This window comes from Balaenoptera acutorostrata, chromosome 19, assembly GCF_949987535.1.
Source record: "Balaenoptera acutorostrata chromosome 19, mBalAcu1.1, whole genome shotgun sequence".
NCBI lineage: Eukaryota > Metazoa > Chordata > Mammalia > Artiodactyla > Balaenopteridae > Balaenoptera > Balaenoptera acutorostrata.
Genome location: NC_080082.1, coordinates 439,917 through 467,537, shown reverse-complemented (window position 1 = coordinate 467,537; position 27,621 = coordinate 439,917). Strand labels below are relative to the sequence as shown.

At 58.0% G+C, this 27,621-nt stretch overlaps 2 protein-coding genes across 12 annotated transcripts; one reads left to right on the top strand and one right to left on the bottom strand.

Moving 5' to 3' along the window:
* Window positions 1-324: 324 nt before the first annotated feature.
* On the bottom strand, window positions 325-12,346 carry VPS9D1 (VPS9 domain containing 1). Of its 7 annotated transcripts, none has more exons than XM_057535007.1 (16): window positions 12,098-12,346; window positions 10,743-10,818; window positions 9,265-9,357; window positions 8,631-8,793; window positions 7,196-7,388; window positions 7,059-7,121; window positions 6,627-6,679; window positions 6,436-6,523; window positions 6,234-6,319; window positions 5,320-5,828; window positions 4,111-4,240; window positions 3,712-3,920; window positions 3,362-3,611; window positions 1,996-2,100; window positions 1,624-1,709; window positions 325-460 (listed from the first exon to the last, which is right to left on the bottom strand). In XM_057535007.1, exons 1-16 carry the CDS (start codon window positions 12,194-12,196, stop codon window positions 432-434), a joined length of 2,232 nt encoding a protein of 743 aa, XP_057390990.1. In that variant the 5' UTR covers window positions 12,197-12,346; the 3' UTR covers window positions 325-431. The 7 variants fall into 7 exon arrangements, with proteins under 7 accessions (XP_057390990.1, XP_057390993.1, XP_057390992.1 ...); XM_057535010.1 differs by having other exon boundaries at window positions 3,362-3,446; XM_057535009.1 differs by having other exon boundaries at window positions 7,196-7,307.
* Window positions 12,340-27,621, top strand: ZNF276 (zinc finger protein 276). 5 transcript variants are annotated; one of them, XM_007172526.3, is made up of 11 exons: window positions 12,340-12,441; window positions 17,783-18,086; window positions 18,346-18,392; window positions 18,485-18,931; window positions 19,888-19,966; window positions 21,159-21,242; window positions 25,543-25,653; window positions 25,734-25,809; window positions 25,981-26,098; window positions 27,215-27,314; window positions 27,381-27,621. In XM_007172526.3, the coding sequence occupies exons 2-11, from the start codon at window positions 17,803-17,805 to the stop codon at window positions 27,619-27,621; spliced, it is 1,587 nt and encodes a 528-aa protein (XP_007172588.2). In that variant the 5' UTR covers window positions 12,340-12,441; window positions 17,783-17,802. The 5 variants fall into 5 exon arrangements, with proteins under 5 accessions (XP_007172588.2, XP_057390998.1, XP_057390999.1 ...); XM_057535014.1 differs by lacking the exon at window positions 12,340-12,441 and adding an exon at window positions 12,979-13,314; XM_057535015.1 differs by lacking the exons at window positions 12,340-12,441; window positions 27,215-27,314; window positions 27,381-27,621 and adding exons at window positions 12,972-13,314; window positions 26,241-26,503.

The window sequence follows — 27,621 nt, the reverse complement described above, 5'->3', positions numbered from 1 at the left end:
ACGGTCAGGCTTCGCTCCACCGTCCACCTGCTCTATGAAAGGGGGCTTAAAATCCCATCCTTGAGACCGCCAAGGCCTGGAGCAGGTGGGTCAGCCTCCCCAGGCTTCATGGCTGGCTGGGCCTTGTGTCCAGGGCTAGGGGGCTTCCTCTGGAGAGGGCAGGGACTCAGGGACTGAGAGCTTTGAGGGCAGGGCAGGGTGAGCAGGCAGGTGCCCGCCTGTCGTTCCTGGGGTGCTGGTGGGCAGGGGACCCCTGCCCACAAAGGCTCCCGAAAGAGGCAGCTGCCCCCGGAACTCGGGTTGGCCTGCCCTTGGGGTCACGTCCCCGGCCCCCTCTGGCCTCCGGAGTCAACCTGCTGGGCTCGAAGCGAGCTCTGCCACCGGGAGGTGTGGCCTGGAGAAGGCGTTTCCCCTTCCGTGCCTCACTTTCCTCACGAGGTTCCCGCACAGCCTTGGGACACTGCGTGCACAGAACACACAGTCAGGTCCAGCTGAGCCTTCCCCAGAGACCCCCACGCTGCTCCCACACCACTTTCTGCCATGGTGGCAGGTGCTGCCCGAGGCTGGGGCCGGGCCACCTGCATGTGTTCCCCACCTGGAGAGCAACATGACTCCTGGGAACCCTTCGGGAGGAGTGGTCCAGGCTCAGGTCCTGCCCAGTGATGACCTCTGACCCTGCCAACCTGCTAGGCCCCCCAGAGTGTGTCCAGTGCTAGAAGGAGCAGCCCCATGGATCCCACTCCTGGGCAGAGGTCTGGGAGGCGGGCTGGGCTTGGCGATGGCCCCAGGGGCCTCTGGGACCGTCTGGCTCTGGCTGGTTGGCTGGGAGTGGCTGTGCTGCCCAGGCCTCCGCCTGGCCAGTGGGATGGGGAGCAGGTGAGCCGCGCTGACGGAGACACCAGTGACCTCTTTATTTCCAGCTGGGTCATTGGTTGCCCAGGGGCCTGTAACAGTCAGGGTGGGCAGGTGGTGGGGCTACAGGCAGGCGCCGACCCTTGGGTTCACACCGACCCCGAAGGGGCTGAGTGGGAGTGGGGATTTGCCAGGGGTCTCAGGATGTCCATGCCCATTGCCAAGGGTGGGAGTGTGGCTCAGAGCTCCCACACATGGGCAGGTGCCCTGGGGACACCTGGGTCTCCAGGACAGAGTGGTCAGTGACCAATAAATAAATAGCACAGTCTAAACCCACCTGGGCCCCAGGCCTCTTGTGGGGTGACAGGCTCTCTCCTCGACTCAGACAAGAACCTGGCTCAGGGAGCTCCGCGTGTCACGGGGGATGGGAAGGGAGAGAAGCAGACCTGCCCTCGGTCAGGCCCACGGCCCCCCTGTCCTTGGGCTGGCGGGGCCTGCGGGGCATCAGCGGACTGAGCCGTCGGACTGTGCAGGCCCCAGGAGAGCCCAGTTTCCCTGCACAGGGCCTCTCACAGGTGGGGACAGGAAAGAGAAGGGCCTGGTTCCTGGGAGCTGACTCGGGTCAGCCCCATCCTATCAGGAGCAGAGGGGGCCTCCTTGAGCCCTAGGGGCTGATGTCAGGCGGGGGCGAGAGCCCCACCTCGGCCAGCCCACCGCCCCATGCAGGTGCCTCCGGGCCAGTCCTTGGCCAGCCCGTCCTCTGCTACTTGCCCAGGGCCCGCCGGGGCAGCAGCTCCACGTAGCTCAGGGCGCTCTGCAGTGACGTCAGGCAGTAGCCCTCCTCTCCGATCAGGTACCTGCACGGAGGCGGCACAAGCACCTGTCACTGGAGGGATGCAAGGAGACCCCGACGTTCTGGAAGGGGCACCTGCCCTTGCGGGGCAGAACCTGGATGCTGAGGTCCCATGGGCTGTCAGGGCGCTGGGCTGGGGGACGGCCCACTCCCCAGGCAGACGCTGCTCAGGGGATGGCCCCCTGGCTCCTCTGGGCGGCGTGCTGGGTGAGGGGCAGGGAGAGGGGCCGTGGGCCCCATGCATGGGTGGGAGCACGAGCTCAGCCCCCACGCTGGCCCGAGGCTCCCACCTCTCGTGGATGAACTCCTCCAGGGCTGCACACTCCGACACCAGCTGGGGGAGGCCACTCCTCAGCGCCACAAAGGACAGGATGGGCAGCAGGTCGTCGGCGCCACTGTTGGGGAGACGCAGAGCCGGCCAGGAGGCTCCAGGGACCGGGGGCGCTGCTCAATCCCCACAGCCCTGAAGCCTCCCAGCTTGGTCCCTGGAGCAGCCTTGGGCTTGCTGGATGCTGTCCCTGTGCCCCTCCTGCCCGCCGGCCTCAGGGGGCTGGGGGTGGGCTCGGGTCAGCGTGACAAGAGACCACCTGGGAGCGCCGCGGCCATCCTGAACGGGGACCCTGTGCCGCAGAGCCCAGGGCTGGACCAGGGAGGCCCCACAGTGAAACTCTCCCGTGAGCTTGCCCGAGCCCGGGGACGGGATGACGGAGAGGACAGCCCATGTCCCAGGCAGTCTGCTCACTCCTGGGGTCAGGGTCACTCACGTGCCACTCCAGGTACCCCAGACCCTCCGCAAGAGGCACCTAAGTGAGCAAGGGAGGCCCTGGGGGATGCTCAAAACCCTGGCGAAGGGCCCACGGGCCAGTACTCTGAGCGAGGAGCACGGAGGCAGACTGGTTTGAACCTGATGACCAACCAGGGACTCCTGCCCCCACCTCCCTGGGTGCCACACACCTGCAGGGACACACAGCGCCCCCCCCCCACCCCCGCTCCTCCGATGTCCTGAGGAGAGAGCTAGCGTGGGGTTGCAGCTGGGACTCGGAAACACTTTCAGTCCTGGGGCCCTTTCACCTGCTGCAACTTTTTCGGAGACCAGATGGTAAAATAGTGATGGTGGCCGGTGAGAGCCAGGTGGGTCCCCCGGCCTGATCCCGCCGCCCACCCAGCCAGCTGCAAGGACAGGTGCTTTCAGGGTGACCCCGGTCTCTGGCATAGGGTGAGGTTTCGCCAGCCCCAGGTGGGCGCCAGGGCCAGGGAAGGAGGCTGCTGGCTACAGGCCGGTCCAGGTGAGGTAAGGCAGGACCCAGGTGGGGAAGACCCCTGCCCGCCTCAGGAGGCTGGGGCAGGGGTGGTGCAGGAACCCCAGGCTGGGGCTCAGCACAGGACCAGGGCGGCTTCCCCAAGTGTGCGCCTGAGGGGGGCCCACGCCACCAGGTTAGCAAGGGGCTGGACCGCGTCGTCAGCACGGTTGGAGCCCAGGGTCTTTGGTGGAAATGGGCCGCACTCTCCCCAAGGAGAAGCAGGGCCAGGCGCCGGGCGGGAACCCGAGGTCCCAGTGCCGGGGCCTGGGGGGAAAGGTTCCCGCTCCCCTGGCCTCTGAAGGCAGCCCCTCCCGCGCCCGGTCCCCACCACAGGCCGCGGCCTCCTGGGACTCACATGGCGGCGATGCCCGGCTGGGGCGCAGCCTCGCGAGCCCGGTGGTAGTCCTCCGCGCAGGCACAGATGACCCGCAGGGCCCGCACTGCGTCGCAGAAGCCAGGCTTCGGGTGAGGGGGTGGGGATCGCGTCCCGGTACGGCCCCGGGCACTGCCCCACCCCCATCGCGTGCAGGGCTGGGCAGAGCCTGGACGATCACCACTCATGTCCCACGGGACACACCCCCACCGGACAGGAGAAGGGCCTGCCGCTGAGGGATGAAGGCGCAGACTCCAGTCGCCCTCTGGGACGGGACTCTGTCTGATCTGATCCCCTTCTCCCTTTACTCCAACCAAACCGTCCCCCCTCACCAATGCACTCCAGCTTCTTCTGGGGGCAGCTCTCCAGGACCAGCAGCCCTAGCTCCTGGGCGGCGGCACAGTAGGGGTAGGCGCCGGCTGCCGTGGCCTCGGGGTCCCGGGGGAGGAGCTTGGTGGGGACGCCGACGGCCGCCGGGGGCGCGTTCCCGTACAGCTCCATGCTCCTGCTCAGGGCGGCCTCCCGCAGGCGGTGAACGCTCCTGGGGCAGAGAGAGACCAGGCTCAGCGGCCCAGGGCCCCGCCCGGGAGGGGACAGGGGCGGGGCTGGGGAAAGCCGGCCACGCCCCGAACCATGGGAGGGTGGGCGTGGCACCGCCTGCACACGCGCAACACCTGAGGAGGCCTGGAAGGAAGGCAGCTCAGGGATGCACACACGCGGCGGGGCCGCACCTGTACACGGCCAGCAGCAGGGGCCACAGCGGGGAGAAGAAGGGCTCCTCGATGCAGGCCAGGCAGCGGTCTTTGGAGGCGGCCGTGTTCAGGCCTTCAAAAGCCAGGAGGGTCAGCGAGAGCAGCCTGTCTGCCGGGAGCAGAGCCGGTACAGCGGCACTGTGGGGACAGCTGGGACCTCCAGCCCCGCTGGCAGCCCCTGGAGGCCTCTCCCACCCGCAGCCAACCTGGGGTGCCCAGGAAGGGTCCCCACCTGCCTGCTCCTCCCCGCCGCCCCAGAGCCAGCCTTGGGATGGGCAGAGCCACAGGTAGCTTCCCGGCTCAGCAGGAGGGGCTCTGCCTGGCCCTGCCTACCCCCACTTCAAACGCTGCGGCCCAGGTCGGTGCAGGGAGTCGGGGCCCTCATCCCTAGGGGTCACAGGGTCATATGCAGCTCCCCCAGGGGGCCAAGGAGACAAGCCTGGGAGGGAGGGCATAAGACAGCTTCTTTCTGAAAAGGGTCTGTACCCCAAACTGTGGCACCCAGAGGAACTTCAGAAGCATATCTGAAGACAAGAAATCTGAGGCCCAGGGAGATGAAGGAACCCGCCCCCCACCGGGGAGGAGGGGGTACTCACCCAGAGTCTCTCAGACCACACGGGCCCCTGACTGCGAGGCCTCTCTCGCTGCTTCTTAGGAAACCCTGACAGCCTTCCTCCTTGGAAGGGACGTGAAGTTCCCTGCCACCCTGGGCCCCTTACGGAACCCACACACTCTTCTCAAAATGGAAAAAGCTAAGAAGATGAGCCGCCACCAGGCCGCACACAGCTAGAGCCCTGGATTTGGAAGGGCGGGGGTCGGACCTAACGGGGCAGCTAGGACCACCTGGCAGCCAGAGGCTCTGATGGCAGACCCTCCCCCAAACACAAGAGTGAAACGGACCCGGCTGTTCTCCCCGTGTGGCCCCGTGAGGAGACAGCCAGGGATGGAGAGAGACCCTGGCCACTGCCGGCCCCAGCATCTCTCTGGGGTAGGGTGTGTGCCTCTCTGCTAAACTGGACGCGTGGCCCCAGGGGAGGGCTCTGCAGAGCAGGGCCGGCCTGGATGCCACCCAGAGGAAGCCTCCGCCGGACCGGGCCCATCCCCGGCCTGTGACAAGTTTTCTGAGGGTGCAGGCTTCAGACAGAGCAGTTCCCCCACTGCCCACCCGGCCCGCGCCGCGGGCCTCACCGATGGCGTCGTGTATGTCCTGCACGGTGCCCTTCAGCTGCTCCAGCAACGGCTCCTTCGTTACCCCTGGGGGCTGGGGCTCAGGCCGCCCCCCAGGGCCCCGGCCCCTCCTCTCAGGAGTAGCCAAGAACTGTTCCAGGTCCCCGAAGGAGCTGTCCTTGCCCGGCAGGTCGGATGAAGTGTCCGCCAGGGGTGAGGGAGGCCCCGCGGGGCTGCCGTCTGCCTCTCTGTCCGGGTTGCCGGGGTGGGGTGGGGGGATGGAGGCGCTGGCGGAGGTGCCGTCTGTGGGCCTTGGGGCTGGGCTGGGCTCCGGGGGGGAGGGCATGCAGTAGAGGCTCTGAGAGGGCCGGAGCCGCCGGCTTCCAGGAGCCAGCAGCCCGTCGGCGTCGGGGGGCAGGGAACGGCAGCCCAGGGCCGAGGCGGCGCCCCTGCTCACGATGGGGTACAGCGCCCGGTACACCGCGCACTGGAGCTTCTTCAGGAGCTGCGAGATGGGGTGGTCGGGGACGCTGTGAGTGGGGGGAGAGGCAGCGTGTGAGGGCAGCCCCGTCGGGCTGGGGCTGCAGTCCCCTCGCTGGGTGACCCGGGGGGCTGAGAAGGCCCGCCGACCCTGCGAGGCCCTTACCCGACCCCCACCCAACGGCCACGTGGCCCCGCCGTGAGGGATTTCAGAGAAGGGACGCGCGGACTATTCCTCGTGGCTGAATGTTGCAGGTAAGGCCTGTCCCACCCCTCTGAGAAGCCAAAAGGCCATTCGCGGACAGGCGGCCCCGGGGTCACAGGCGGGGGCCTCCGAGAGAGCCAGCGTGGCCTGCTGCCCGTGCGGTCACCCCAGACCGCCTCGCTCCTCTCTCCTTCTTAATCCTTTCCTCCGCCATCAGCCTGCAGCCGGGGGAGGGGCTGACGGCCGGTACCTGAGCAGGTGGGAAACCAGGCTGGTCACCAGGGACAGGTCCCCTGGGCTCCTCTTGAGCTTGGCCTTCCAGCGCTTTGGCCAGTCCTGCAGGACAGGAGACCTTGGGGTAGAGCCCGCGGGAAGCCCCTCCTCCCAAGCCAAGGCCACGCCCAGGGGCCCAGGCCTCCCTGCGGACGCCCCGCCCCGCCCCGCGCACTCACGTGGTCTTGCTCGTACTCGAGGATGGCGGCGTAGAGGGCTCGCTGCTCCCGGTCCTCGGGGGTCAGGGCAACCTGGCTGCAGAACCTCCTGGGAGAAAGGACAGGTCTGGGGGCCTCAGGGCTGGACAGGCGGGCGCGGGAGTCCCCACCTGGCCCCCCCAGGAGTCCCGGGACCGAAGGCGGAGACGCACCTGTTGGCGGCCTCCTGGAGCCGCAGCCGGCGCTCCTCCATCTTTCTTTGCAGCTGGGGCAGCAGAGTCAAGGCCCTTCTGACGCGGCGTGCACGAACCCCTCGGCGTCCCAGCGCCCTGCCGGACACGGGGCCCTTTGGGATGGGTGGGAGGAGGGGCTGGGCCAGAGGACAGGCCCGCTCAGGGAGGGAAGGCAAGTCCTAGTCGACCTGAGGGGTGGAGAGGAGTCTGTGGGTGCTGGGAGGGGCAGGGTGGCCTGTGTAAAGGCCGGGAGGCGAGAGGAAGCGGGGCTGGGCAGGAACCACCCCCTGAGGACAAGTGTCTCCGAAACTGGAAGAACCCTGTTTCCACACCTGAACCCTGGCATCTTTACTTCCCTGCCCCCTCCCTCAGCTGAAGCCTCTGCACACTAAAGATGGACGGAAAGGATACTGTCTTCTCCCGGGCTTTAGCGATCACCAGGTTCTCCATCATCTGCCGCTGCAGGGACAGGGTCTAGGACGGGAAGGATGGAATAAGGCCTACTCCCCCCACCGCCCTCACTCCAGACCCTCCTGGGCTCCGCTCACCAGGGATGTCTTCTGCATGGCCTGGCTGGGGTCCAGACGGGCCATCCGGGCCTCATAGGCAGCCTTCAGCTTCTGATTCTGCAGGGACGCCTCCTCCAGGGGTGTCAACTCCCTGGAATGGTGACAAGCTGCTGTCCCGGCTCCAGGAAGCCCAGGGACGCTCTGGTCACCTGAGGTCCCTTCCTGACCCTGCCTTGAGACCAGAAGGTGAGGAGGTGGTGATGGGGGCAGGCAGGAATGTAAAGGAGGGAGGAGGTCTGGGGTGGGCGGGAGACACCTGCCTCCCTGAAACATGGCCCTACTGCCTGGATTCCAGACCTTTATGCACACCAGTCACATGTGTTTCTTAACAGCATGAAACTCTTTGAAGGCACCATGTGAGCCAAACAGCGAGATTAGTTTGCAACCCATGAAAGCAGGGTGGGGGTGGAGGGGTGTCTCACAGCTACTCTGTAACAGCCACCAACAGCCCCCTCACCATCAAAACGTCTGGTCCCACGTCTTTCTGCTTTCATGGGTGGGAGGAGGTAAGTCATGGGGACACGAGACTATCCTGGGACGGAAGTCTGGTGCCTGGCCCTGCCCCAGAACTGCACATGCAGAGACAGGGTGTAGCTGTGGCTCAAGGCCTGGCAGCAGCAGCAGGAAGAGCCCATCCTCTTGCTTATCCTGCTGGGATTCTGGCATCTTTGTCTCAATGTCTTTCACCAGTTCTAGAAAATTGCTTTTATCTCTTCAAATAATGCTCCTCTCCCATTTTCTTTCTCATCTTTCTTTGGAATTCCAATAACCCGTTAGACCTTCTATGTGTTTTTGTGTGTGTGAGCCATTCAGGGTATTTTTTAACCTTTTATCCAACTCTCTAATTCTGTCTTTAGCTGTGTCTACCCTGCTCTTTTAAACTTGTCCCCTTCTTTTTGTGTGCATGTGTGTATGTTTACAGGAGAATATAATTTGTTGTCGTTGTTTCTGATTAGTGTTTAAAAATAATTTCAGTATTTTTAATTTTGTTTCTACTTGGTTCTTATTTGACCCCTATTATAAATTCTATTTGACCCCTATTATAAGTCAGATTTTATAGCTTCTTGTTCCCTGCAGGTATTTTCAAACTTGCTTTTTATTTCTCTAAATACAGAAAGCGTGATTGTATTATAATCTGTGTCCCATAACTCTATCTGAAGACTTCGCAGGTCTGTTTCTGCTACCTACCTCTCGTTTACAGTTTCTTGATTCTTTCTGTGCTTGGTTATCTTTGACTATGTACCACTCATTTTATGAAAGTTGAAGGTGCTTTGCTCCAGAGACAGTTTGCATTTGTTTCTGCCAGGCACCAGGTATTTCCATTCTGGGATCCCTTTTGACTAAATCCACCATGGTTAGCTCACTTTGCCTCCAAACCCAGGCTTAGCCCACCTTCCGTTCTGACCCATCTTACTTCTTAGAGCTTTGTGACTCTACAACCTGAAGCTTCTGGAAGATCTCAGGCGGCAGAAATGGAGAGAGCTTCCCTCCCTCATCTGAGTATACCCGGCGATGTCGGCTGGTAGGAGAGGGGACGGGAGCAGCCACAGGCATGGCTGGCCTCAGGCATGTTTTCCCTGTAAGACATACGTAGCCAAGGGTCTGCACAGGGGCCTGACATTCCACAAAGGAGATACAGACTTGGGACTTCCCTGGTGGCTCAGTGGTTAAGAATCCGCCTGCCAATGCAGGGGACAAGGGTTCGAGCCCTGGTCCGGGAAGATCCCATGTGCTGTGGAGCAACTAAACCCGTGTGCCACAACTACCGAGCCTGCGCTCTAGAGCCCGCGAGCCACAACTACTGAGCCTGCGTGCCTAGAGTCTGTGCTCTGCAACGAAGAGAAGCCACTGCAATGAGAAGCCCGCGCACTGCAACAAAGAATAGCCCCTGCTCACTGCAACTAGAGAAAGCCCGCGCACAGCAACGAAGACCCAATGCGGCCAAAAAATAAATTAATTAATGTAAAAAAAAAAAAAAAAAAAAAAAAAGGAGATGCAGACTTGGGGGGGCGGTGATGTCCTAAGAAAGCTTTCTGCCGGACACCCACCAAGTTTGGCAGCTGTCGACTGGGCCCTCTCCAGACACTGCTCAGCCAGCTTCAGCATCTTCGAGGTGTCAGGGGTCACAGTTTCCCCAGCTTCTGGGGAGCAAGCGACAAGAAAGGTGGTCACCATCACCTCTACCGCTAATCAGATTCTTGCTGGGATAGAAACAAAGGTGAGCCCACTCCCTCCTCATCTCTGACCATCTGCCTTGGGTTTACCTCCTGGCCCTGTGTGTGGCTGTCCTGTCCTCTCACCTGGACCATCAGAGCCTTCTCTATAACTAACTGGGCCTTCTCTCCTCACTGACGGCTTCACTTTACTTACAGCTCCTCCCCCAGGTGGGCCCTGCAGTCAGCACGGCTGTTTCACAGAGACAGTTTCAAAACCCATCTCCCGCCCTCTGGCTATGTCCAAGCTCACCCCTGGTGCGGCTGGAGGACTTCTGTTCTGCACTCCCTCTGGGAATCGCTCCTGTCAGCAAACTCATGGTGTAGGAGCTGCCACCTGACACTCTCCCCTGGACCCCAGCAGCCCCGGCTCCTGATCCACCCCTGCTCCCTTCACGGCTGGACCCTCACCACACCCTCGTTCAGCCACGTTACTCCCAGTGCAGTGGCCCTCACCCACTCAGTCCTGCCCTTCTCTCAGGTCTCTCCTCTAGGACGTCCCCTCGCGGCTGCTCCCACCGTGCCCTCCTCACAGTGCCCGGAGCTCTGCTGAGCTCCCTGGCTCCCCTGGGTGGAGACCCCCACCTCTCCCTGACTGCTGTCGGGCTGCTGGACACCTCGAGCAGAATGTGCTCCTGACGGAGGCCTCAATTCTTCCCTCCCATCTGCTCCTGCCGCCTCCTGCACCGCCTCCTGTGCTCACTGGCCCTCCACCCCCCACTCCGGGCAGCTCACCGTCCCCTTGGAATGTCTGGTGAGGCCCATCTTTAGAGAACATGCCCCAAGCCCTTTGCTCCTTCCACCTGAGGCAGTCCCACCACTGCTGTCCTCACTGTGGAAGCCTCCTGGAGGATCTGCTCTCATGCCGGCCTCTCCCCACAAAGCCTCCACGAGCTTCGCCTCGTGCCAGAACAACCCCAGGTCCATCCCAAGGACCTGCCGGCCCCAACTGCACCTTCCCCTCTCCAGCCTGCCTACCCTTCTTGTATCTGGCACCCACTCTCACCTCAGGGCCTTTGCAACGCCCTCTGCTGGGACGCTGCCCCCAGCCCTCCACTATCGTGCAGCTCACTCCTCCCTGGACTGGGGTTCAGTGTCCAGTCTTTGGTCATGTCCCAGCCCATCTCCATCCCCTCAGTCACAGCAGCCATCCCTTCCTGCTCCCTGTCACGCTCATGCTTACTGAGTGCTCAGCTGCCCACCTTTTACTAATGGCCCGGCAGGTAAGACACAGGACACCCCCAGGCCTGGAGCCCTGGGACCCATCAAAGGCTTAGCTGTCCACAGTCTGCCCGGCCTGGGAGGAGCTGTACCTTTGGAGGTCTCCACTTCTTCTAGCAGCACCTGGGAGATGTAGTGGACGCTCCTCAGGTATTCTGTATATGCCTCCTGTGCCCAGGGAAGAGAAATGGCAGCGGTCAGGCCAGTAGAGGCGCATAATTCCATCATGCCTGCTCAGTGCCCTTGTGGAAACACAGGAACAGTGGTGCCTGCTTATCTGTGAGATACACCTGCAGTGGCCGAGCGGGTTCACTGGTAACTGCTCTGCTGGGGCATGGAGAGTACCCCTCTTCTCTAGACTTGAAGCTGGCATCACGGCCTTTCTCTCCAGCACAGGAAGGAACGGAGGTTCTCTGTCAGTGGGCCAGGGTAAGGAGCCTTGGCAGGTGCTGCCATTCTTCACTCTATGCAACAAGTTCTCTTCCTGTGTAACTCAGGGGCCATTCACTCAGTGGCTTTAAAAAAATATTTGCTGGGAGGTGAATCAGGGAGTGTGTTGTAAAAGTCAGAATCACTTTCTGACTCGGATTCTGGGAAACCCTTTCCCGAACCCCAGAGTAAGTATTCCCTGGGCACGCAGCAGTCTGACACTAGAATGTCAGTATTTTCAAGAGGGTGATCGTACCGTCCTGTTCAGGGCTCCCTGACAGAGCTCAGGGTGTTTGGAACCATAGCATGGTGCTTTGCTTTTTGTTTGTTTTGCTGCATCCCCGTTCTCAAATTACCCACCTTTAAGTCTACACCTCAGATAAGGATAAAATGGGTTCCGGGAAGGATTTCTGACTTGTGGGGGCATTTGCTGCCCTAGGATCCCGACTTGGGGAAGGCAGCGGATGGAAGACCGAATGCCTTTCGGAGGCACCCGCGGCCTCCTCCCCTCCTTGGGCGGCCCGGTGTGACTCAGCCGGCTTTCCCACGCGGTCGCCACCCTTAGGATTAACACTTGTTCTTGGAGACAAGCCACACCCCTCCCCCACCGGCATTTCCTTCCAAACAAGCTCTGAAGGCGACTGGAAAGCCGCAGCTAACCTCTTATGGATACCGTCCCCTTCGGGAATCTGACTAAAGCTACAGGGCCCGCCCCCAAACTATACAAACACACGGGACTGTCTGCCAGATACACTTTGGAAGGCTGCTTCACGGACCCTCCTGAGTCCCCTTCACAAATGAAAGCACCTCGGCTCATATTCCCGACTTGCTAAACAGACGGGAAAACTGAGGGCAGGAGCCGGCGGGAGCTGTCCAAGGTCACGGCCGAAGCCCGAGCCCGCGCCCCGGAGCCTTCGGAGAGGCCTGGAGGCGCCCACCCCGCAGCCCCGCCCTCGCCCACGCCCACCGGGCTGGCCGCGGGTCGGCGACCGCCCCCGCCTCGCCCCGCCCGCCTCACCCGGGGCCGGTTGCCGGTGTCCAGCTCGATGGCCCCGTTGGCCAGCTTCATGGCGCATTGAAGCGGTTTCACCGCGCCGTCCCCGACCGCAGCGGCCATGGCGCCGGCGGGGGAGGCGGTGGCGGCCGAGGGGCGGGGCGGTTGGCCCGGATACCGGAACGCGGCGTGCGCGGGCGCGGGTGCCGCCCGAGCCCCGGACCGCCGGAAAAGGCGGTACCGGCGTGCGGCCACTTCCGGCAGCCCCGCCCCCCGACGCGCGGCGCGCTCCGCTCCTGGAGCTGAAGGGGCGGAGGTGGGGGTGACGGAGCTCTCAAATACTCTCCTACCGCAGTTGCCACGACAGTGTAAGTGCAACTACCGATGCCATCATTCCTTGTTGGTGACAGGGCAACCGCGTACGCCCCGCCCCTTTCCCTCCTCATGCCGTGCTGCCCCGCCCTCCTCACTCCGCCCCTCCCCTCCGCAGTCCCCTCCTCCCCTCATCGCCCCGCCCCTCCTCGCTACGCTTCTCCCCTCCCCTCCTCCCTTTCCTCGCCACTCCCCTCCCGCTGTCAATCCGTCCAATCCCTGTTTCCTCACCCTCCTCGCCCCCATCACTCGCCCCGCCCCTCCCTCATCGCCCCGCCCCGCTTCCAGTGAGTCCCGCGGAGCCGAACGCGGAGTCGAACTGAATGAGCGAGCACAGTCCAACCTAGCGGACGAGAGGCTCCGGGCGGAGCAACACCTAGCCCTGCCTCTTGGCCCGGCTAGCCGAGCAGGGCCGAGCGGGGCCGAGCGGGGCCGAGGGGGGCCGAGCGGGGCCGAGGGGGGCCGAGGGGGGCCGAGCAGGGCCGAGCGGGGCCGAGCGGGGCCGAGCGGGGCCGAGTGGGGCCGAGCGAGGAGGAACGGGGCGGAGCGCCGGGCCGAGCGGGGCCGGGCGGAGCCGAGCGGAGCCGAGCGGGGCCGAACGGAATCGGACGGGGCGGAGCGCCGGGGCCGAGCTCAAGCCGCCGCCACAGCGATGAAGCGGGACCGGCTCGGGCGCTTCCTGTCGCCCGGGGTGTCCGGGCAGCGCGGGAGCTCCGGTGGCGGCAGCTGTGGCCGTGGTCGGGCCCGGGGCCGCCCCTCCCGCAGCGGTCCCGACGTGGCCGAGGCGGCGGCTTTGGTGGCTGCGCGGCTGGGCTGGGGCCCGACGCGGGCCTGCGCGGACGCGGGCGAGGACGGCGCCGACGAGGCAGGTGGGTCCTGCCGTCCGGGCTCGAGGGGCGGCGGGCGGGGGCCCCCCGTGACCGCCGAGTGCCCCCGCGACCCCCCAGGCTCTCGGTGACTACCCAGCCCCCCGTGGCCACCCGTCTCTCCGTGACTCCCCGGCCCCCCGCGACCACCCGCTCGCCCCCGCGTCCCGCGACAGCCCGGCCCAGGGTGCCTTGGCTCCTCAGAAAGCGGACTAGGCCTCCCCGCCTGGAGGGGGTGAGGCGGTCTCCGCGGCGGACGCCGCAGCTGCGCTGGGTGATGTTTCGCAAGACAGCTGCCCTTTCGGCGCCCACTCTGAGCTCACTGAGTAATTAGTGCTCAAGTCTTGCCGTCTGTCGGGCAGGCCTGAGTTTCAGTCGTGGTTTTGCCCTGTGCTCTTTGGATAATGGCTTAATCTGGTCTGGGCCTTAGCTTCCTCTTCGTTAAAACAGAACTAAGAGGGTTAAGTGTAGGAGTGCCGGGGCCCCCTCCTGGCAGGCGGTATGGGTGTTAATATGCACTTTGCCTTCGTGTAATGCTTTTGCCCCCTCGAGAAGGACTTCACGCTTCTCTCATGTAGTCCTCCCCCGGGGCAGAGAGGGAGGTGGCATCGTCTACACTTGCAGACAGGAGACCCCCGGAGAAGCAGAGCATGGGCGCGGCTCTTTCAGTTCTGGTCGCAGGAGGGTGATGTGAAGAGGAATGAAGTTTCCAGCTTAGTTTATGAAGTTCCATAGCTGTGGAGGCATTTATTTATTTACTCAAACTTTCTTTTTTATTATTATTTTTTTGGGGGGGGGGAGTTTTTTGAGGTATAATTGGCACATAACATGATATTGGTGTCAGGTGTACTAGGTAACATCCATCACCCCTTGTAGTTAGAAGTTGTTTTCCCTTCTAAGTTCTCTAAGATGAGAACTTTTAGGATCTACTTTTAAGATCTCAGCAATTTTCAAATATACAACGCAGTATTATACTGAAGTATCTGTAGTTACCATACTGTATAGTACATTGCCAGGACTTATAACTGGAAGTTGGTACCTTCTGACCACTTCATGCATTTCACTCACCACCCCACTCCCCTTCTCTGGCAATCACTAATGTGTTTTCTGTAACTATTAGTTCAGGATTTTTCTTTTTTTAGATTCCACGTATTAGTAAGATCATATGGTATTCATCTTCCTCCATCTGACTTACTTCACTTAGTGTAATGCCATTAAGGTCCATCCATGTTGTTGGAAATTGCAGAATTTTCTCACTTTTTCATGGCTGAGTAAATATTCCATTGTGTATATGTACCACAGTTTCTTTAAACATTCACCCATTGGTGGACACTTCGGTTGTTCCCATACCTTGGCAATTATAAATAATGCTGCAGTGAGTATAGGGCTGCATATATCTTTTCAAGTTAGTGTTTTCATTTCCTTAGGATAAACACCCGGCAGTGGAATTGCTGGACCGTGTAGTAGTTCTGTTTTTAATTTTTTGAGGAACCTCTATACTGTTTCCATAGTGGCTGCACCAATTTACATTCCCATCAGCAGTGCGCAAGGGTTCCCTTTTCTCCACACCCTCACCAACACTTGTTATTACTTGACTTTTTGGTGATGGCCATTCTGACAGGTGGGAGTGATATCGCATTGTGGTTTTAATTTGCATTTCCCTGATGATTAGTGATGTTGAGCACCTTTCCACGCACCTGTTGGTTATCTGTATGCCTTCTTTGGAAAGAGGTCTCTTCAGATCCTTTGCTCATTTTTAAAATCAGATTATTTGTGCTCTTATTATAGTGTTGTATGAGTTTTTCACATATTTTGATTATTAACCCCTTATCAGATACATGACTGGCAAATTTTTTTTGTATTCAGTAGGTTGCCTTTTCATTTTGTTGATGGTTTCCTTTGCTGTGCAGAAACTTTTTAGTTTGACGTAGTCCCATTTGTTTATTTTTGCTTTTGTTGCCTTTGCTTTTGGTGTCAATCCAAAAAATCATCTCCAAGACCCATGTCAAGGAGCTTACCTTTATGTTTTCTTCTATGAAGGAGTTTTATGCTTTCAGGTCTTTCAAATCTGTAATACATTTGAGTTTATTTTGAGTATGATATAAGGTGGTGGTCTAGTTTCATTCTTTTGCATATGGCTCTCCAGTTTTCCCAGCACCATTTTTTTTTGAATTTTATTTTTTTATACAGCAGGTTTTTATTAGTTATCCATTGTATACATATTAGTGTATATATGTCAATCCCAATCTCCCAATCCCAACACCATTTATTGAAGAGACTGTCCTTTCCCCATTGTATATCTTGGCTCATTTGTTGTAAACTAATTGGCTCTATATGCATGAATTTATTTCTGGGCTCTCTATTCTGTTTTATTAGGTTACATGTCTATTTTTATGCTAACACTGTACTGTTTTGATTACTGTAGGTTTGTAGTATAGTTTGAAATCATGCCTCCGTGATCATGCCTCCATATAGTTTGAAATGACGCCTCCAGCTTTGTTCTTGTTTCTCAGGATTGCTTTGGCTATTCATGGTTTTTTTTTTTTTTGGTTCCATATAAATTTTAAGATTGTTGTATTTTTGTGAAAAGTACCAGTGGGATTTTGATAGGGGTTGCTTTAAATTTGTAGATGGCTTTGGGGAGTGTAAACATTTTAGCAATATTAATTCTTCCAACCCACGAGCATGGACTCTTTCTATTTATTTGTGTTTTCAGTTTCTTTCTTCAGTGTCTTATAGTTGTCAGTGTACAGGTCTTTCACCTCCTTGGTTAAATTTATTCCTAATGATTTTATTCTTTTTGACACAATTATAAATCTGGTTGTTTAATTTTTAATAGTGTGTTAGTATTTAGAAGTCAGCCAATTTTTGTATATTGATTTTGTACTCTACAACTTCACTGACTTTGTTTATTCTAACAGTTTTTTTGGTGGAGTCTTACAGAGTTTTTTATATATAATATCATGTGCAAATAGAGGTTGTTTTACTTCTTTCTTTATGATTTGGGTGGTTTTTATTTTTCTTGCCTAATTGCTCTGGCCAGGACTTCCAGTACTATGTTGAATAAAAATGGTGAGAGTGGGCATCCTTGCTTTGTTCCTGGTCTTAGAGGAAAGCTTTTAGCTCTTCACCATTGAGTATGATGTTATCTCTGGGCTTGTCATATATGGCTTTTATTATGTTGTGGTACACTTTCTGTCTGTACACAATTTATTGAGGTTTTTATCGTGAATGGATGTTGAATTTTGTGAAACATTTTTTCTGCATTTATTGATATGATTGTATGATTTTTATTTTTTATTTTGTTAATGTGTGTCACATGGATTGATTTGGGGAGGTTGAGCCAGCCTTGCATCCCTGGAATAAATCCCAACTGATCATTGTGCATGATCTTTTATTTACTTATTTATTTATTTTATTTATATTTTTTTTTTGTTGCATCGGGCCTTGGTTGTGGCACACGGGATCTTTCGTTGTGGCGCATGGACTTCTCTCTAGTTGTGGCACGCAGGCTCCAGAGTGCATGGGCTCTGTAGTTGTGGTGCGTGGGCTTCAGAGAGTGTGGGCTCTGTAGTTGTGGCGCCGGGCTCAGTAGTTGTGGTGTGTGGGCTTAGTTGCCCCGTGGCATGTGGGATCTTAGTTCCCCAACCAGGGATCGAACCTGTGTGCCCTGCATTGGAAGGCGGATTCTGTGGTTTTTTTTTTTTTTTTTTTGAAGGCGGATTCTTAACCACTGGACCAGCAGGGAAGTCTCCATGATCTTTTAAATTAATTGTTGAATTCAGTTTGCTGTTATTTTGTTGAAGATTTTTACATCGACATTCATTAGGAATATTGGCCTGTAATTTTCTTTTCTTGTTGTGTGCTTGTCTGGTTTTAGTATCAGAGTAATACTGGCCTTGTTGGGCTTCCCTGGTGGCACAGTGGTTAAGAATCTGCCTGCCAATGCAGGGGACACGGGTTCGAGCCCTGGTCCAGGAAGATCCCACAAGCTGCGGAGCAACTCAGCCCATGTGCCACAACTACTGAGCCTGCGCTCTAGAGCCTGCAAGCCACAACTACTAAGGCCACGTGCCACAATTTCCGAAGCCCGTGTGCCTAGAGCCCGCGCACTGCAACGAAGAGCAGCCCCGGCTTGCTGCAACTAGAGAAAGCCCGTGCACAGCAAAGAAGACCCAACGGAGCCAAAAAAAAAACCCCAAAAAACTGGCCTTGTTTTGGAGGCATTTAGAATTCTTTGAAAGGTTTTCTAGCCCAGAAGGCCCTCCACTGGCCATTCTCCCCAAAGGCTGTGTATTCGCCTGGGAGACCGGAGCCAGAGGCCTGCCTTTGGCCCAGACCTGCGCCTGTGTTTAAGGGGCATGTCTGGGTAGGCCCCACTCCAGGAGCTGGGAGGCTGGCAGAGTGTGGGCCTCACCTCCCCTGGGAGCTGTCTTGCATGCCTGACTTCATGTTTCCTGTGCTTGCCCAGGAACGGCCCGGGCCCTGGCCATGGGGCACTGTCGCCTCTGTCACGGGAAGTTCTCCTCCCGGAGTCTCCGCAGCATCTCTGGCAGGGCGCCTGGGGAGAGCTCAGAAAGGCCGCCCCCTGGGGACCGTGTTTTTGTCCGGGACTTCCAGCGCCTCCTGGGGGTGGCCGTCCACCAGGACCCGGCTCTGTCCCAGTTTGTCTGCAAGAACTGCCACTCCCAGTTCTACCAGTGCCACGGCCTCCTCACGTCTTTCCTGCAGAGGGTCAACGTCCCCCCCACGGGCCGCCGGAAGCCTTGCGCAAAGTAGGCGCCCTCTCTTGTTCGCTGGGGGCGTGCAGGAGACCCCGCTCGCGGGGCCGCGTGGGCACAGGGCGGCCCGGGTGGGAGCCTCCGCACGGGGAGCCCATCGTGCCGGGTGAGGCAGACGCTCGTGAGCACCAGCGCGACGGGTGTGTGGGCAGGGGGGCCCGGCGGGCGGCCTTGGAGGAGAGGGCTCAGACTGCCCGCGGAGCAGCCGCCGGGCCCACTCCTGCTCTCAGTGGGCGGCACTGCTCCTTTGCAGGGTCGGTGTGCAGCCTCGGACGGGGGCGGAGGAGGGAGCGTGTGTGGGTGAGTGCACCCCCGGGGTGGGGCGTGGGGTGGGCGGGGTGGGAGGTGCGCGTGCTGACCGGCCACGGCCTGGCGTCTCTGCCTCTCCTCAGTGGACCTGATCGCTTCGAGCCCCCAGGGCCTGCGCGGCTTGGTGGGGTGGGTGCACGGGCACGCAGCCGGCTGCGGGGCCCTGCCCAGCCTCCAGAGGACCCTGTCCTCCGAGTACTGTGGCATCGTCCGGGCCGTGTGGGGCTGCGACCGAGGGCACGACTACACCATGGACGCCGACTCCAGCTGCGGGGCCCTCTTGCTGGACGGCGCCTTGGGCGTCAGGCGGACGTGGGACAAGGATTCGGCCCCGGGGCTCCCCCGGCATCGGGGGTCCAGCCCCAGCGGGGCTGCCCCTCAGAGCTCCCAGGGCAGAGCGACTGCGGCCGGGGCCGAGACCGAGACGCTGCCCAGCACGGACACAGCCCGGCCTCCTTCAGATGGCGACCCGGTGGGGCCTGGGCCGGGCCCCCCGCCTCAGCCAAGCCTCCCCCACAGCGGGGCCCCAGGTAGGAGGCACCTCTGGGCTGTCTGACCAGGATTCCTAGTCCTGGGCCAGGCAGAGCCCTCGACAGGAAGCGTGTGTTGGGGCGGTGGCTGCGGTGTCGTGCGCGGAGGGGCCGGGGTGATGCCAGGGGCCGCCTCAGCGCCGCCTCACGGCTGTCTGACAGCAGGGAGGGGCCGAGGACCCTGTTCCAGCACTTTCTGTGAAGGCACCCTCGTCTGCCCTCCAGGCTTCCTCTAAGCCTGCGTGGGCCCAGGGCACGGAGGGTGGAAGAGGATGGGGGCCTCGTGGGGCACGACGGCGGTTGGTGTCTGAGGCTCTCCTGAGCCAGCTGCAGGTCACTCCCTGGGCCTCAGCCAGCGCCCGGTGGGACCAGTGTGGACGGGCTGCTCTGGGCGGCCCCTTGTTCGGGGCCCGATCCCACGGCACTGTGGGTTGGGCGCCGCTGTTCGCAGACGTCGTGTTAGGAGGGCCAGGCTGGCTTCTGGCCCGCGTCTCTCGGCCCCCATGTGGGCGCCTGTTGCCGTGTGGGCACCAGGCTGCCCCGTGTGCTGACCCTCAGCCACCGGACGGTTCAGAGTGAGGGCGACGCTCATGCTGGAGGGGAGAGACTTGTGCTGCACGGTTCTTAGAACTGCTTGGGTTTCTAAGCTGTGTGCCTGCAGTACTCGGATAACAGTGATTTTTTTAAATGTCCCAAAACATCCACAAAGTACAAGTCATCCCATCCCAAAGCGGCTGGATCCGAACCCCTGGGGAGGGGCTGGGCTTGCTGGTGTTGCTACTGTTGGCTCGACATGGGGGTGGCCCGGCGCTGGGGCCACCCCCATGTGGGGGATGGGTCGGGAGGTGAGTGACTTGGAGGCAGGGGGACCCCAGGCTCCCCGTCATCCTCACGGGGAGCGCCACCTGGCCGTCTGGGGGTGACGGGTGACTGGAGTCTTGTTCTTTGTTTCTCAGGGCAGTTGGGTGAGAAGCAGGTTCCATCTCCAACCTCGGATGATCGGGTAAAAGACGAGTTCAGTGACCTTTCTGAGGGGTGAGAGAAGAGTGGGTTTACATAGCCTAAAATTCCTCCTTGGAAACCAAAGGCTGCCATCCCAGGGGCCGGCAGCCTGGGTCTCGGCCGGCCTCCCCCCTTTCTCTGTTGGGAGGAGGGGAGCGGCGGGGGGTGCTTCTAGGCTTCCGTTCCTGACTGGGGGCTCCTGGGTCCCCGGGGCACCTCAGACCTGATGAGCTGCAGGGGGCCTGCCCAGGGTGGTATGGGAGTTACTCTGCTCGGATGGGCCTCTGGCGGGTCCTTTGCTGCTGCCGCTTGTCTCGCCCTCCAAGGCCTGAGTTTTGAGCCAACCCCAGGCATGACTAGAACAGAAGCCAGCCTCTGGCCCTCTGTCATGATGTGTTGGTGACATGGGGGTGGAGGCTCCCTACAGGAGGACAAACCTTCCTGGAAGGGGCACCTGTTTGCTCCTGGGGCCACCCTCGGGCTCCAAGACCAAACCTCTCGGGATGGAGGCCGCACACCGGCCAGCCTTCCCACCCTGCCCTGCGAGCTCTGGCTGGACTGCAGATGCACTTTTGTCCAAACAAGTAGAAGGACAGCGTGATTTTGGTGCCAGTGACGGATGACCCAGGTGCTGGAGGAACCGCAGCGTGTGCGCCACAAACTCCCCCGGGGTCAGGAGGCCGTGGCTGTTCCGTAGCCACCAGCCAGCCTTGGGCCTTTCTCCGTGGGGAGTGTGGCAGCTGGGCTCTGTCCACTGCCCAGCAGAGCCTGTGTAGTGACTCACACTTCAGGGTAAAGGTTACAGACGCACAGATGTTTTTTTGGCCTTTGTGACCTTTGAGATGACTGACAGCTGACCTCTCATCTGGGCAGGTGCTCACAGTTACGGGGGTGAGGTGACATTCTAAAAGCCCACTTCCTGAGAAGCCCACCTCTTGTGAGGGTCTTCACACCCTGCCTCGGGCCCCGGTAGAGAGGCTCTTTGGGAGTTCGGGGTCCTGGTGTCATGATGAGAAGTGTGGCTTACAGGGGATCGTCAGCTTGTGACCCTGGCTGGCGTGCCCTTTCTGTTAGGAGATGGGGCTGGAGACTTGGGAATTTTAGGCCTTTTGAGGAGAACTGAGACGTGCAGTGTGGGGATCCACATGGTGTCTTTAGACAGGAAGTTTCACTGGCTCCGTCACCGGCCCCGGAGCTTCGCTAAAGGTTCTCTCTTCTTTCCTAGAGACTTCCTGAGTGAAGACGAAAATGACAAGAAGCAGAATACCCAGTCCTCAGACGAGTCCTTTGAGCCCTACCCGGAAAAGAAGTAAGGGGGACAGTGGTGCTGTAATCTCGCGGGGTGTGGGAGGTGTCCAGTGGGTGACCTGGAGACGTGCGTCTGCCCGGGGGGGCAGCGGGGACTGGACGGAAGCTCGCCGCCCCTGTCTGCCTTGCTCAGCACATGCTTTCTGCTTCTCTGATGGCCTGACCTCCCCAGCTCAGCACAGTGTGGCTTCTGGGTGACCCGGGAGGACCTGCCCAGTTCAGCGCAGGGACCTGGCCTGGCATCACCCAGGGGGCCAGCAGCCAGCTGTGCGAGGAGCCCTGTGGATGTGACCCCGCCACCCACCCGCGTCTGCTGTCGGCCCCACTTTGCCGGCTCATCATCTGCTCTCGGGTCCGCCTCTGGCACTGATTCCCGCGCCACTTCCTCGTTGAGGCAGCCTGCTCCCAGCAGGGCCTTGTGTTCTCTCTCCATTAGAACACCGGCTTGTGGCAGAGAAGGCCGATTTTCACTTGTGTGCCCAGGAACACCCCAAACACCTCCAGTTAGTAGATGCCCAGCCTGGGCCTCTGACATGGAACAAAATCACAGGAGCACCACACCATCAGCCAGGAAAGCACAAAACAAAACAGAGAAGCAAGCATGACTTCCTTTTCTCCTTTAAGTTCCCATGTGGGCTGTGGGTAGAGAGACAGGAGAGGAGGCGGCTCAGGAGATCCCAGTCAGGGTGCGGGGCTGGCTGAGTCACGAGCCCTCGAGCAGGCCTGAGTGGACAGACGCTGCCTGGGGCCAAGAGGGGGCGTCAGGCGGGCTAGGTTGGGGAGACCACATCTGCTTCCACGGCGCCGCCCGGGGCCGTGGCAGGAGCCCCCGCTCCCCACCCTGAACTCCCTGAACCCACCTCTTATGTCCTGCTGCCCAGCAGGCCTGGGGCCACTGGGGTGGGGACAAGGACACCTGCGGTGTCCCTGGGTTTCCAGGAGGCTCCTGGGAGGGCACACAGACACATGCTGTAAGACAGGACACACAAGGTTTGTGTTCAGAGGCCTGTGGGAGGTGGGACTGGGCGGCAGTGGGCTGGCGGAAGCTCTGGGCTCAGCCCTGACGGCCACTTGGTGCCTCAGGTGCCATGATGTGAGTGCCAGCTGACGTCCTAGGATGGGGCCTCTGAGCAGCCGTGGTCCATGTGACCTTGCAGCAGACGTGCCTGTTGGGGTCCGCAGCCGGGCGGCAGGGGCCAGGGCTCCAGCAGGGAGCGGGAGAGAAGGAGCCTGAGCGGCGATGGGAAGGAAGGGCGCCGGCAGCCCCGCGTTGGGTGCTGTGGGCTGTGGGCACGGTCCTCCTGCGTCTGCAGGGACCTCAACACCTCGTCCTTCAAGGACTCACCTGAGACACCCGTGGGCTCTCTGAAGCCTCCTGCTGTCAAGAAACGCGTAATCCTGTGCAAGCACTGGCTACGGTTCAGTTCTGACTGGGTGTCCAAGCCACACAGCAGAGGAGGAGGGTGGAGGCCAGGCCGGAAGAGCAGTTATTAGACAAAAGGAGAAGCAGCCTGTACAGTTGTCGAGAAGGTTCTTGTTAATACACTGTTTAAAGAGGAGGGCAGCTGTTTGTTTTTAATTGTGGTAAAATATACGTAAGAAAATTTACTGTTTCACCAGTTTTTAAAGCGTACAACTCAGTAGCATTTAAGTGCTTTCACGATGTTATGCAGCTATCACCACTATTTCCAGATTTTTACTGTCCCAAACAGAAACTCTGTCCCCATGAAGCAACGACCTCCCCTCTCCTCCCCACAGGCCTTGGCAACTCCTAATCTAGGTATCCATTCTGGGGACTTCATACAAGTGCGATAACATGTTATGTGTCCTTTTGCTACGGGCTTCTTCCACTTAGAATAATGTTTTTGAAATTCATCCATGTTGTGATGTGTCAGTTTGATTCCTTTCTATGACTTGAGTAATATTCTATTGTAAAGGGACTTCCCTGGCAGTCTCGTGGTTAAGACTCCACTCTTCCACTGCAGTGGGCATGGGTTTGATCCCTGGCCAGGGAACTAAGATCCCGCATGTTGCACGATGTGGCCCAAAAAAAAAATTCTATCGTATGGATGGACCATGTTTTGTTGATCCATTCATCTGTCAAATTTTGGTTGTTTATACTTTTTTGGCTATTGTGAATCATGGTATAAAGGCTGTTGTAACAAGTATCTGTTTGAGACCCTGTTTTCAATTCTTTGGGTCATATGGTACTTCTTTAACTTTTTGGGGAACTGCCACAGTTTTCTACAGCAGCTGCACATTCTACATTTCCTACTAACAGTGTACAGGGGTTCCGATTTCTACACATCCTCACCAATATTTGTTATTTTCTGGGTGTGTGTTTGTGTTTTAATAGTCATCCTAATGGGTGTGAAGTGGTATCTCATTGTCATTTTGATTGGCATTTCCCTAGTGATGAGTGATGTAGAGCATCTTTTCACATGCTTGTATCTTCTTTGGAGAAATGTCTATTCACGTCCTTTGCGCACTTTTTAATTGAGTTGTTTGCTTTTTTGCCATTGAGTTGTATATTTTCTCCCTTTTCTCCCTCTCTTCATAGTGCCCTTTGGTGCACAAAAAATTATTTTGAAGTCCAATTTACCTGTGTTTACTTTTGTTGGCTGTGCTTTTGGTGTCATATTTAAGAGAAACCATTCCCAAATCTAAGGTCATAGAAGATTTAACCCTAAGAATTTTAGTTTTAGATCTTTGATCCATTTGAGTTAATTTCTACGTAGGGTGTGGGGTAGGGATCCAGCTCCATTCTTTTGTACGTGGATATTCGGTTGTCCCAGCACCTTTTGTTGAAAAGACTGTCCTTTCCCCAGTGAGTGTTCTTGGCACCTTTGTCAAATCAGTTGGTTGTACTTGCAAGGGTCTATTCTGGTCTCTCAATTATTCAGTTGGTCTGTATGTCTGTCTTTTTGCCCGTACCACACAGTTTTGATTACTGTAGCTTTGTAGTAAATTTTGGAATCAGGAAGTTTGAACTCTCCAGCTTTGTTGTCTTTCAAAATTGTGTGGTTATTCAGTGTATCTTGAAATTCTATGTGAAAATTTGGGGTTTTTTTTGGTAAAAAAACACCATTGGGATTTTGATAGGGATTGAACGTATAGATTGCTTTGGGGGATTACTGCCATCTTTACAATCCATGGGTATGAGATATCTACTTATTTAGGTCTTTAACTTCTTTCAGCAGCATTTTGCAGTTTTCAGTGTACAAGTCTTTCACCTTGGTTAAGTTTATTCCTAAGTGTCTTATTCCTTTTGATGCTATTAAAAATGAATTGTTTTCTTAATTTCCTTTTTGGACTGTTCATTGTTAGTGTATAGAGATAGAACTGGTTTTTGTGTGTTGATTTTCTACCCCGCAATGTTGCTGAATTTATTTTTCTGTGTGGGTTCTTTAGGGTTTTCTACATATAAGATCATGACATCGTGAAGAGGTAATTTTCTTTCCTTTCTAATTTAGATCCCTTTTTTTTTTTTTTTTTTTTTTTTTTTTTTTTTGCCTAATTGCTGTGGCTAGGACTTCCAGTGTTCTGTTGAAAAGTGGTGAAAATGAGCATCTTTGTCTTGTTCCTGATCTCAGAGGAAAAGCTTTCAGTCTTTGACCACTGAGCATGGTGTCAGCTGTGGGCTTGTCGCTATGGCCCTAGAAGTTTCCTTCTATTCCTGACAGATTTCCTTAAACTCCTGGATCTAGAAAGAGAAGTGTGCATGTATCTTTAAGTCTTTGAAGGACACCACAGTGGGGGAAGTTGCTGTGTCTGGCCTGGTCCTCTGGGGCCTGCAAGACTGGCTGAAATGCACGACCCCACACGCGTGGAGGACAAGGTCCTCACTGCCCAGGGGCTGCGGAGTGGGGGACGGCAGTGGGCGCAGAGCTCTCTCCTGGTTGCCGTGAGTCTCCCAGCAGGTTCCAGAAGAGTGGATCCTGACCTTTTTTCTAGTTTAACGATTGTTTTGTTGAGGGACTGACCCCCGAGTCTCCCCTGCCCCACCATTTTTCATGCTGTCTCTAAAATTATGGTGTTGATGTTTCAGACAGTGGGTGAAAGCTGTCATGAAGGCCCACTGCTGTGTCCCGAGGGGGCAGTGCAGGGCCTCCACCTCCCTGAAGAGCTGTTCTAGCTTTGGTGGCCAAGGGTCAATTTGAGGGCCAGCCAGTCAGCACGGGGACTGAAGCAGGTTAGCCCTGGAGGCCCGAGGAGACCCACCTCCTGCTTGAAGAACAACGAGCAGCGCATATGCAAACAATCAGAAACATCACCGACTGGTGTCCTCTTTTTTCCCCCAGAGTCTCTGGTAAGAAGAGTGAAAGCAAAGAAGCCAAGAAGTCAGAAGAACCAAAAATTCGAAAGAAACCTGGGCCCAAGCCGGGCTGGAAGGGCAAGCCGCGCTGTGAGAGGTGAGGGGCCGGGGCCGTGCAGCCCGTCGGGGCCGTGCAGCCTGTCGGAGCCGCGGCTCTACGTGTGCTCTGCATTGCAGGGAGGAGCTGCCAACCATCTACAAGTGTCCTCACCAGGGCTGCACGGCCGTGTATCGTGGGGCTGACGGCATGAAGGTGAGGGCCCCGGCCCGTGGGGAAGTGGGGGAGGCCGGACAGGCCCACAGTGCTGGGATCTGTTCCTCTGGGGAGAGGAGGGTGCTGAGCAGGGCCTGCGGGAGGAGGCACGTGCTGTGACCAGGGGTGTCGGCCAGGCCGAGGCACTCAGGTCCCTGGTCCCTCCTGTAGAAGCACATCAAGGAGCACCACGAGGAGGTCCGGGAGAGGCCCTGCCCGCACCCCGGCTGCAACAAGGTGTTCATGATCGACCGCTACCTGCAGCGCCACGTCAAGCTCATCCACACAGGTGCGTCCCCCCACCCACCCCCATGGACAGGGCTGCCTCCTGGGGAACTGGTGCCAAAGAATCCTGGTATCTCTCTGTGGGTTTGTCATGTTTTTTTAAATCATTACTAAGAAAATAACGTGTGCTTTTTGGATTATAAAAGTGACCCGCATCCATTGTAGAAACTGGGGGAGGAAGCACAGTGAAGACAGCGCCCTGGTCATCACCGCCCCCTTCTCTCTCTCAACACGCGTTCATACCTTGGAATCGTTCGTGCCTGGTGCACATCGTCGCTGCTTCTGCGCAGAAGGCAGCTCTCCCAAACCACACCCCCTTCTAGATAGATTTGTTACATCTGTGTCTATCCCTGAGAGAGAGTTTTTTGTTTCGAACTTTGTAAAAATGATTTACTTCACTCAGATTTGACAGTTTAATTGTTGGCGCACATTTACTTGTTGGTTCCACAGCGAAACAAACAGTTTTCCTGTGTTTTTTGCTCCAAGTGTTCTTGTCTGTGTCTTCTAACGAACACAGTAACTCTCTTGGGTTGGGTCAAGCTGTTCTCAGTCTGGATGCCAGTGGTCGTGACCACAAGCAGTTTTTGGTTTTAACACAGAAGAGGCTAGATCGGGTGCTGTTGGGACGGCTGCCCCTAGTGAGGGAGGAGCCTGCCTGGGAGGCTGGTTCAGGTACTGGTAGATGAGCAGCGGGACGTGCAGTGACGCGGGGCGGGAAGCGCGTGGCAGCTGCCCCGCTGGCACGGCCCGCAGTGGGACCACTGGTGTGGGCGTGACGGTTCAAGTTCTGTTCAAGAGCGTTAAGATTGCCTTTGCAGTGGGTACCCCGCAGTGGGCCCAGCGTGGCGGTGGGTCTTAGAGTAGCAGCAACTGTGGTCAGTCATCTATGAAACCTTACTGATTTGGCTTCCTCTAAAAATCTGTGCTCAAGGAAATCGGCCTAAAGGGCAAAAAACAGGCTCCAGATGAAATGTACACAGTAGTTGGAGAGGAAGCCGCAGCCAGGTGACAATTTCAGGCGGCACGGAGGGCTCTGTATCAGAGCTGTGTCTCCTGTAAGGCACTCGGGCCCCGAGGGGAGGGTGTCAGGGCCTGTGGTCACTGCCTCTCTGGTCCCCAGAGGTGCGGAACTATATCTGTGACGAGTGTGGGCAGACCTTCAAGCAGCGGAAGCACCTCCTGGTTCACCAGATGCGCCACTCAGGAGCCAAGCCCCTGCAGTAAGTGGGGGGGGGGGGGGCTTCTCCCACCAGCGGTGCCCTGGCTCACCTGCCCCCGGCCCCCAGGTGCGAAGTCTGCGGGTTCCAGTGCCGGCAGCGGGCATCCCTGAAGTACCACATGACCAAGCACAAGGCCGAGACGGAGCTGGACTTCGCCTGCGACCAGTGCGGCCGGCGGTTCGAAAAGGCTCACAACCTCAACGTGCACATGTCCATGGTGCACCCCCTGACGCAGACCCCGGACAAAGCCCCGGAGCCCCCGCCTGGGCCCGCGGCGGGGCAGGCCGTGAAGGCTGAGCCCACCTGA